Source organism: Malus sylvestris, chromosome 7, assembly GCF_916048215.2.
Source record: "Malus sylvestris chromosome 7, drMalSylv7.2, whole genome shotgun sequence".
In the NCBI taxonomy this organism is placed as follows: Eukaryota; Viridiplantae; Streptophyta; class Magnoliopsida; order Rosales; family Rosaceae; genus Malus; species Malus sylvestris.
In genome coordinates this window covers 13,091,967-13,103,029 of record NC_062266.1, presented here as the reverse complement: position 1 = coordinate 13,103,029, position 11,063 = coordinate 13,091,967, and the positions used below count along the sequence as shown (strand labels likewise).

At 36.1% G+C, this 11,063-nt stretch overlaps 1 protein-coding gene across 1 annotated transcript; it reads left to right on the top strand.

Annotated features, from left to right (window-relative positions):
- The first annotated feature begins 670 nt into the window (after positions 1–670).
- Positions 671–1,751, top strand: LOC126630355 (uncharacterized). The gene is made up of 2 exons (XM_050300447.1): positions 671–1,524; positions 1,617–1,751. The coding sequence occupies exons 1-2, from the start codon at positions 1,173–1,175 to the stop codon at positions 1,667–1,669; spliced, it is 405 nt and encodes a 134-aa protein (XP_050156404.1). The 5' UTR covers positions 671–1,172; the 3' UTR covers positions 1,670–1,751.
- Positions 1,752–11,063: the final 9,312 nt, after the last annotated feature.

The window sequence follows — 11,063 nt, the reverse complement described above, 5'->3', positions numbered from 1 at the left end:
GTTGAGTTGGAGATCTTTAGCCTGCAACCAGCTATATAAAGCTGAGATATGTGTAGATGTAAGGGTGAATGAATATTTGATTGTATTAGTGTTCTTGTTAGTATCTCTTACATCTGGGTAAAGGTAGAAGTGGGGTTCTATCACTGTCTATTGGAGGAAAAGAAGTACTCATTGAAGCTGTCTATCAGGCCATAACTACGTATAAATGAGGAGTAGTGCTTAAGATGTTCGTAGGGTCGTGAATTGTTAAAACTGGGGCTAAGGTGGTGAGCAGGAGATGGCAAGACATCGTATTTATGGAGAAATTTGGGTGCCAGGGAAGCTTTTTTTATTTTTTTTATTTTTTATTTTTTATTTTTTATGGGGAATTATGTTCCTACACTTTTGTTAGATAAGTGTGTGTGTGTGTGTTATTTGATGATAGCAAGTGGCTCGTGGAATATTCTTATGGTTTATGAGAATTTTGAATTTCAGGAAGCGGAAGCTATTCTTTCTATTCAATTGTTGGGGGAAAACCACGATCCCTGTATTTGGCACTTCAATTTAAATGGTCGATATATCGTTCAAAGTGGACACTAGGCTGCTATTGAGTGTAGAAATTTGGTGGAACGAGTTAATTCTATTCAGGGAAGGTCTCCTATATCTAAAGTATGGCAGTATATTTGAAGCTTAAAGATCCCACCAAAGTTTTGTCATCTTCTCTGGAGAGTTGCACATGATATCCTTCATACGAGAGTTGCATTTTTTATTTTTGCGGAGAATGGTCGACTCGCCCAAGTCTTTTAGATGCCATCTAAGGGCAGAAAGTAGTTATCATGCACTTTGAGAATGTCCAGTAAACCAAGAGGCATGGAGGAAACTTGGTTTCCCGGATGCGGCTAATTTATGTGATTGGGTGATGCAAGTTTGGAATGTTCTAAACCATGTACAGCAGTGTTTGTTTGCTATTGGTGCATGGACATTGTGGAATGTTCGCAATTCTTTGTGGCTTCGAGATGTGAATACGGAGGTAGTGGAAATTGTTTGTTTGGTGAAAAACTATGAGGAAAGCATTCAATAGGCTCTTGATCAACCTCATATGAGGTCTTCTTTTCTAGCTCCTATATTAATTGCAATGGACGTCCCCTCCGGAGATAGGTGGTTACAAACTTAATGCGGATGGTGCTCTTGATATGTACAGTGGCTATCATGGTGTGGGTGCAGTGATGAGCGATGGTTATATTGGTGGGTTCGTTTGCGATGAATGCACCAAGTCTGATTTATGTTTTGGCAGTGGAGTAGTACGCAATGAAAATGGGCCTTGTGTATGCGGTGGATGTTGGTTGGTTGCTGTTAACATTAGAGTCGGACTCCTCCAATGTTGTTCAGACGGTTATGGGGAAGATGTTATTTTACAGCGGAGGAAGCTTTTGCGGATGTTATTCGTTGTCTCCTTCGTTCTCATCAGCTGCCTGTTAACTTCGTTCCACGTCAAGCAAAATGTGGTGGCACATCGGGTGGCTCACTGTAGTCTTAACCATCAAGGTGTATCATTTTCAGACGATGTCGGTCCCTATGATTAATGAGTTGTTTGTCTAATGATTATAACGTAATGTGATATGTTTTTTTGTTTCTAGCATGGGCGGCTCTTTTTCCTCCCTCGGGGTTTTTCCTGGCTTACCTAGGATGAGGTTTTTTCATGGCCACGTTATTTTCGGTTTCTTTTGGTCTGTTATCAATGAAATCCTTTATTACCTTAAAAAAAGTGTGACATTCTTCCTCCCTCTAATTCTTCTTTGTCTCAAATCCAATCATCTTGTTGGATCTACGCTTTTCCTACTTTGGCAAGCGAACAAATCAAGAATATTTAGCAAGATGGTAGATGGCTCGATACGAACAACTGTGGCGCTGCAGACAGATTTAAAATTTATGTGGTTGGATGTTTTAAATTTTTTTGTTCTTGCTATGTTTTGTACTTATATATATATATGTACATATTGCAGACAATTCATTTTAAATTTCTTTTGTTATTTCCCTTTTGGATATATTTTAGTTTGTTTATAGTATGGATTTTCCGCTATATGTCTTTATGCGGTCTATCTCTATTGGTGGTTCAGTTAAGTATGTGGTGGTGGTGGCCGTTGAACCAGTGATTTTTCTATGGGATGGTACTATTCTAAACTATACTTAGGGAAGGGGGAGGTTCTTAGTACTACGATTTAATGGTATTATTCTATAAATCTTAGGTTTCAACCTCATGAGTTTGATACCAATGTATCCCCCAACACTGTAATGTAAATATATCTTTGTATTTAAAATAAAATAGGAAGGGGGAAAGTTCGAACTTTAGTTGCATTCGGAAGAAGAGGAAGACCTTATTTACCAGGTAAATACATCACCACTTGCGATGTGTTAATTTCACTAACACTCCTAAGTTTTATCGTGTTTTCAGAAAATCCTTTTGAGTTTGATAACAGTCCATGAGGTTTTAAAACATATATTTACAAAGATGCTATAGGGTTTCATATGTAGTTTTATTAATGTTTAATGAAAATTTTTAGGGTAAATTATAATTTCAACCTCAGGTGTGGGTGAATTGCAACCTCATATGTCATCTTTAAATCTTTACAATGTTATACAAGGAGTTACCATTTAGTTGCAATATCATGCATGTTTACATTTTTTGTCAAATTTATGGTTAATTGATGATGTGGCAAATGTAAGTCCATATTTATGAAGATGTGGCAGTCAAATTTTTCCACGGGACAATATTTTGTATCTCCCTTCATCTCTCACCACCCCTTGACCTCTCATCTCCTTTGGTCTCACAAATTCCTTCTTAGTTTCCCAAAATCATGATTTTTAGATGATAAAATTCACAATTTCTTATTTTTCCCAGCACTCTGGACTCTGGGTTCTCTCATCATCTTCGTCATCCTCGATTTTATCTCATCAGCAATTTAGTAGCTCTGCCCTCAGCCCATTAACTAGACAGCACAGGTTGTCTCTATGACGGATAGGGATTGTAATTTTGGTATTGTTCATGTGTGTTGATGGGTTTATGCTTGAGTTGTTTAATTCGTTTAGTTTCTTTTGTGTTTTTCAATTCTGTTGTGTGGTTTGTTTGAAAGTTGAAAGCTTTTATTTTGTGGATAATGAAAGTGGACTGCAAATATCTACTTTGCAGGACACCCTTCAATTTAATGTGAGTGCAAAAGTCTTTGGAAAACATTTGGCAGGGTCCATGGAAGTTCCTATTGAAGTATAACCCTTATAGCAGATTTCATCCTTTAAAGTTCTTCATTTCAGGGTTTTAATTCATGTTTCTAGCTTTGTAATAGACGACTTGGATTATAACATCTTAAGGGTGTGTATTGTGTTAACTGTCGTAGCACATGTGAGTGTGTTTTAAGTGAGTGTGCGATATGCACCTGATCAAACACACACGCTGAAAGTGTGAAGGAATTGTAACGGCTATTTTCCTTTTTTTAGGACCAACATACTCCACCTTTCTTCCTTCATTGTTCTATACAACTCCAGCTCGCTGAGCTAATCAATTTCTCGTTAATTTCATTTCAAATTCTACCAAAACAATCCACAAACAAATACAAACACTAACATGGTCTTAGAGCCTGATTCGACTTGAATCAAGGGGCGTGGATCTGCGATTTAGTTATTGGAATTTTAATGAAGAACTCAGTTGAATTTAAGGAAGAAATGGCCAGATTTGAAGCTGAGCTTCGAGCTTCAATCTTCACTAGATGCAACTATGACTTCTGGTGCATTAGGATGAAAACAATTAGAGTCCCATCATGACTCTTATTCCTTGTATTTACTTAATAAAGGTCCATAATTGATTGCATTTAATTAGGACTCCAATACGTTTATTTCCTTAAGGCACCGAGAGTCCTAGAGATTTCATTAACTTAATTGCCAAGTCAATTATTCCCTCATTTATTCTTGGCATAATTCTTTGTCATTCACAAAATGGTTTTACAAAAAATTCTCAAAGAGGATTGTAGACAAGTTATTGATTAGTCTTACTTCAACATCTGAGAATATAGTGTCTGTGATTGAGGGAACTAAGAAAATCAGTGAGGTAGATCCAACATAGTTTATAGCAACTCTCAAGGATTTTGAACAAAGGTTGTTGATGGAGATGTGAATGAGAGGGCCTTCAACAGTCTTAGTATTCAATTAAAGAGTAGCTCACATGCTAGTTGTTTCAAGGGCAAGAAGCCTTGAAAGAACATGGAGAAAAAGATATTTGTGAAGCCTAATGAGAAGACTAATGCAGTTGTGAAGAATACTAGAAATAGGGATAATTTAAAGTAGAGTTTGTAGGACTTGTGGAAATTTACACTATGGTGAATGTTGGTTCAGGGGGAAGCCAAAATTCCATTGGTTTGGCAAATTTGGTCACATTTCCAAGAACTGTAGAAGCAAAGCAGTGCAGTAGGTTCACTATGCCAAAGAGGTTGGAGAAGAAACAGATATGTTCTTTGCCTACAATTCTGCATCAGTTGTTAAGGATGAACATGTGTGGTACATTGATAGTGGTTGCAGTAACCATATGACATCACATAAGTCATTTCTGATCAATATGGACAGAAATGTGAGTACAAGGATCAAAATAAGGATTTGACAGATTCTACAAGCTATTGCAAAATGGATGTTGGTGAGTGAGACCAAAAATGGTACTAGGAACATCAAGGAAGTGATGCTAATTTCGATGTTGGATAACAAATTTTTAACTGTTTGACAATTAATGCAACATGGTTAGAATTTCTGTTATTTGGAGATGACAAGGTTAGAGTATTTGAAGACAAACAATTAAAACATTATGTGGTCACTGTACAAATGACTACGAATATGTGTTTCCCTCTAATAATGGAAGATATGAATCCAACTGCATTGAAAACCATTGTTAAAGAGAATGCTTGAGAATGACACAAAAGGCTTGGTTACCTAAATTTTCAAAGTTTGCAAATTCTAGTCGACAGGGAAATGGCTTATGGCTTACCTAAATTGAAAGAAACAAATAGAGTATGTGAAGGATGTGTAGCTAGGAAACAACATCTTTCAGTAGAGAAGTAACTTGGAGAGCAAGTTATCCAATTGGATTGATACACTCATATGTGTGTGGTACTATGTAGGTCACAACAGTTGGTGAAAATGCATACTTCTTAACATAGATGATTGTACAAGAATGTGCTGGTTGTATTTCTTGAAACACAAGCTCGAGGTGCTTGAAGCCTTCAAGAGGTTCAAGCTATGGTTGAGCTTCAAAGCTATTATCAAATCAAGAAATTGAGAAGGGACAAAGATGGTAAATACACTTCTATGGAGTTCTAAGGGTTTTGTGAAGATTTAGGATTTAAGAGGCAGCTCACAGTGGCCTATTCTCTTCAATAGAATGGTGTTGCAAAAAGAAAGAATAGGATCTAGTTGAAATGGTTAAGAGTATGCTTCCTGGCAAGAAATTACATTACTTCTTATGGGGAGAAGCAGTTAATACTGCGGTGTGTATTCTCAACATATGTCCAACAAAAGTAATGGAAGATAAAACACCGTTTGAGGCATTCAGTGGTAGAAAGCCAGGAATCAAGCACCTCAAAATGTTTTGCTACATTTGGGACTGGAAAATTGAAAAAGATGTCTTGAGTCATTTCATTGAATTTGGATGTGAGTTAGAGGTACAAAGAGTCTGAGATAATTCAAGTGACCACTAAGAGAGAAATTCAGTTAAAGGGAGTACTTCTCAGCAACACATATTTGTTGACTCACAGTATGAGTTTAGAGAATCAAGTAGTCCAAGTTACACCAGTTAAATTGAAAACACTCAGTTGTGTATATGTTAGATGTAATTTGAGCATTATTTAGCCTGAGAGATGTGAAGAAGCGACAACTAATAGTGCTTGGAAAAAAGCAATAAATAAAGAGATTGAAATGATTGGGAAGACCAAAGCATGGGATTTGGAGGACAAACCATCAAATAAGCATGTTGTTGGAATCAAATGGGTGTTCAAGACCAAGTTGAACTTGGATGGAACTATACAGAAACACAAGGAAATATTGGTGGCTAAAAGATCGACTTCCATGAAACTTTTGCTCATGTGGCAAGGTTAGACACAATCAAGAAATTTAATTGCACTGGCAGCACATAAAAGCTGGAGATTGTATTAGTTAGATGGGAAATCTTCATTTTGCAAGATTAGGTAAAAAGTCGACCAATCTGAGGATTTTGTGATTGCTGGAGCTGAGGATAAGGTATATAGACTCAAGAAAGCCTTATATGGTGTCAAACAAGTGTCAAGGGCTTGATATGAAGAGAATAACTCTCACTTGCACAAGTGTGGGTTCACAAGGAGTCCAAGTGACACTACTACAAATTTTTACATACATGACGCATTTTATGGGTCATGTTAAAAGTTTAATGACACAAGGGTTTAGCGTCATCTTTGTGGGTGTCATTAAAGATATTTTTAATGACGTTGAAAGAATGTCATGTATTACTTTTAAGGACGCCTAACAAGCGTCATTGAATTAAGAACTTGTGTCATCTATTACCATTTAAGACATGAAATAAGTGTCATAAACATAGGAATAAGCGTCATGATATACTAATCATGACATACACACAGTGTCATGTATAGCTTTTAGAGACACCTAACAAGCGTCATTGAATTAAAAACGCGTGTCATCTATTTCAATTTGAGATGCAGAATATGTGTCATAAACAGAGGAATGAGCGTCATGGTATAGTAAACATGACATCTGTATAGCGTCATTTACCATAGCACTGCAGTGTCATTGAATATTACCAACGACACACAAAGCGTGTCATAAACGATTCAATACATGTCCTAAAATATGTATGATGACATATAAGAAGACTTACATAATTCATCCAAGAAGCAAGATATTTACCTCAAATTAAACAGTATTGCTTCATAAATTTGTAATTCATCCACTACCAAAGTATTACAAAAGACAATATAATGTGTAGAGTTTCCTACTAAAATAAAACTATAAGTTCACTTAATTTAAAATTTCACAAACCAGCTAATCTAGTGTTTCATCTATTGGGATGAAGTCATCAACATACTCAGCCCACTCTATTCTTAACGCATCAATTTCATGTTGAGTGTATGTAGCTTTTTCTTTGAACTGCAACAAATCACAACCAAAGAGAACATGTCAGGACAAAAACTAATTTCAATCATTTAACTAATAAGGAGGTGGTCAATTAGCATCAACTAGCCCAGAAAGAACAAGGGTTCTCTAGTCGTATTTTTCGCTAATGTGTTTTTTTTTTTCCACTTGGTATAGAGCTAATAAAACGTCAAGCGGTCTAGCAAAAGATTTAAACTTTAAAGGCCTCATCTTGATGGTAAATAACACCAAGCTCAAACACAACATGGCTTAACAAAATCAGCTCTGAACCTATTTATTTATCACATTCAAACGTAAACAAAAGATAGACTAGCATTACAATTTTATTGAAGACAAAAAAAAAAAATCAAGAATTAGAATCTGAATCCAGACAAGAAAAAAAAAACAAACTCATTGATGACTTGAATCAACTCAATACACGAATACCTAGGATGGTTTTGAAGAGCTAAAATCCAATTGGGCATCTTTTGGAAGATTCAAAAGTTCCAATTTCTATTGTAATTAACTTTAATTAAACACTACAAATCACGCTAACAACAATCCATCTCATCATCAATAGTGTGAACATTCAAGTAATTTAGTTCAGTTATGCCGATTTCCTTCATGGGTTGCCAATGATTTGAGTAAAAACCATGGTTAGCTGTAAATTAATTTGCCTGAACTATAAATTACCTACAAAGAACTAATACTAATAAGATAGTAGCGAATACACCCGCTTAAGTGCTCTTTGTAATAGTAGTACTAACCTTGGTAATAATTGAGCAGTTTGGATCATTAATGATTTCCTTCATGTATTTCATCACATAATATCCACATTCTACAGTTCCTTCTTGCAAAGGGCACTGCATATACAAATAAAAAAGAATAAAATGTAAGTTAGTCAGATTAATTTAAAGTCAAAACACAATGTTCCTTACCTTTACTACTTTCCAATTGATGTTTTTTCGACCCTTTATTCCCTTTTGAGCTTTAAACATCTTCAGTGCTCTGCACATAGAGGATAAGAACACATGAATATATACAAATCTTGAAATGCATGAAATAAAGACAAACATATATCCAAATACTTACAGTTCAACAATGTCCTTCATTCCAGGATCTATCTGTATCCAATTAAGCGAGTCCATATAATACACTAATTCCTCATAGGGGTCAATAATAGCCAACAACCAATGAAACCTACAAAACATAGATAATTGCATTCTTTATTACACAATGGTCAACTACTGATCTGTTAGGAACAAAAAATTCAAAACACATAGTACTAATAACCCTTTGTTATACGGAGCAAAAATTAATTGTCCTTTTTTGCAGTTCTGTAATCTAAGAGCCAGTGCATTTGATCTTTGTTCCTTTCTGCCAGCCTTTTGAGAGATTCTGCCAGGATCTACAAATCCAAACAATCCATCAAGATTGTTCTTCTTCAACGTTGACCAAAGTTGCCTACAAAAAAAATGAGGCAATTAGTATCTTATCATTACCCAATGTGGATTGCATGCAATAGATTGTATTGTATATAAATTTAAGATTATGTCAAACCTGATGTAAATTGAAATGCAAACAGTCGATATTTCAGCCATAGAACAAAATTGAATGATGTCATCTCCACCAATAAATGTTGTGTGCTCATTTCCAAATAGATCAGATTCCATGATGATAGGCACTGTAACATCCTTATGCATGTTTTGAGCTATGAGCATAAGTGAACGTAAAGCCAAAGGTTGTTTTTGGGATCTTTGTCTGAGGGGAGGATTCGTTCTCGACTTTGCATAGATAGATTAATATAGTGAAATGAGACATATTAGTACTATAATTTTTTCCACATATTCATAAGAAAATGACGTAGGAGTACCTCATCATTTGTCACAACAAGATGCCGTGGCCAAGCTACGTGACTCCCAATTGCTTGTTTGATATTCACAGCTTCACAACTAGGTATTGGAAGAAGAACATCTTCTTTAATTGCTACATCAATAGAAACACGTAGATTCATAGGCCCAAGTGGAACTCCATGTATTGGCCCGTCTAATGGAATGACTGATCCATATGCAACAATGTTACTAGCAGTGTCTATAGCGAGCTTGCACTGTTGTACCTTAAAAAAATATTTCATTAATAATCAACTACTGTTGGGACAATGCTTTGCAAACTGAAATCTTCTCAGCCTTAGATAATGTATAAGGTGCTGGGGGAAGAAATGTTTTGTTATTTCCATGTTTTGGTGCCAAATCCGTACGTAGACCCAAAGCAATTAGATCATTCCGGGCTGCGACGCCATCCTTTGTTTTTCCAGGAATGTTAAGTAATGTACCATAGATACTCTCACAAACATTTTTCTCAATGTGCATAACATCTAAACAATGTCGAACATGGAGTGACTTCCAATATGGTAAATCAAAGAAGATTGACTTCTTTTTCCAACGAGTTTGAGCATCAGCCTTTTTATCAATTACTTTTGCCTTTGTTCCACTCCTCACCTTCCTTTTTCCAAGGAGATTTACATTCTTCTTACCCCATGATATTTTGATTCCTTCAACTTCATGCAATATTTCTTCCCCACTCAACGGAGATTGAGCTAACCCAAACTCTTGAGTACCATCAAATGGTTTTTTTTGTTGTCGGTAATGATGATTTTGTGGTAGGAATCTTCTATGACCAGTAAAGATTACCTTTCTCCCTAACTTTAGCCATTTAGAAGATGTTCTATCACCACATATAGGGCATCCAGAGTATCCTTTCACACTACACCCACATAAGTTTCCATAAGCAGGAAAGTCATTGATGGTCCATAATAACACAGCCCTTAACATAAAGTTCTCCTTATTGTATGCATCATAAGTTTCAACACCAATCTCCCATAGAGTTTTTAAGTCATCAATAAGTGGTGCCATATAAACGTCAATATCATTACCTGGTTGCTTAGGGCCGGATATTAACAGTGTTAACATCATAAATTTTCGCTTCATGCATAACCATGGTGGAAGGTTGTAAGTGACCATAATCACTGGCCAACAACTATATCTACTGCTTAAAGCACTATGGGGATTAATCCCATCTGTTGAAATTGCTAGTCGGAGATTTCTTGGGTCATCACCAAATTCTGGCCACATGTGGTCAACAAGCTTCCATGAGGGAGAGTCAGCCGGATGACGCAACTTACCATCAACTTCTCTATCTTGGGCATGCCATATCAAATTCTTTGCTGTCTTGCTATTATAAAACATTCTTTGAAATCTTGGAATAGGGGGAAAATACCATAGTACCTTTGCAGGTACCCCCTTACTAGGCTCCCTAGAACTTTTGTTAACCTTCCATCTAGAAAAACCACATGTAGGACATGCAATTGCATCTAAATGCTCTTTCCTGTATAGGATGCAATCATTGGGGCATGCATGTATTTTTTCGTACTCAATTCCGAGAGAAAACAATGTTTTTTTTGCTTCATACACAGAGGGGGGTATTTCATTCTTCTGTGGGAGCAAAACTCCTAAAAATTCTAGTAAATCTGCAAATAGTTTATCACTACACCCATTCTTTGCTTTTATATTGTACAATCTGACCAAGGTTGATAACTTTGTGAAGTTTGAACCAGGGTATACAGGCTTCTCTGCATCCTCTAACAACTTCTCAAATTGTTTAGGATTTGACGCAAAATGATCATAAGCTGCTTCCACCATCCCGATAATGTTATCTTCAACTATTTCTTCCCGATTACTCATTTTCTCATTCTTACTATCTGGAACAGCTTCTCCATGCCAATACCATGTACAATAACTTTGATCTATACCATTGAAAAAGAGATCCTCTCTTATCTCTTTAACCGTCCTTGATTTAATGTTACCACATTTTAGGCACGGACAACGTATGTAGTTAATATCAGTAGCGTGAAGCATCGCATAATTCAAAAA

What these genes read in the sequence shown, in the direction of transcription:
- LOC126630355 (XM_050300447.1), top strand. Translation starts at nt 1,173, where the DNA reads ATGTACAGTGGCTATCATGGTGTGGGTGCAGTGATGAGCGATGGTTAT. An exon ending in CTGTAGTCTTAACCATCAAG is followed by an intron (nt 1,525 to 1,616) that starts GTGTATCATTTT and finishes TTTTGTTTCTAG; the next exon opens with CATGGGCGGCTCTTTTTCCT.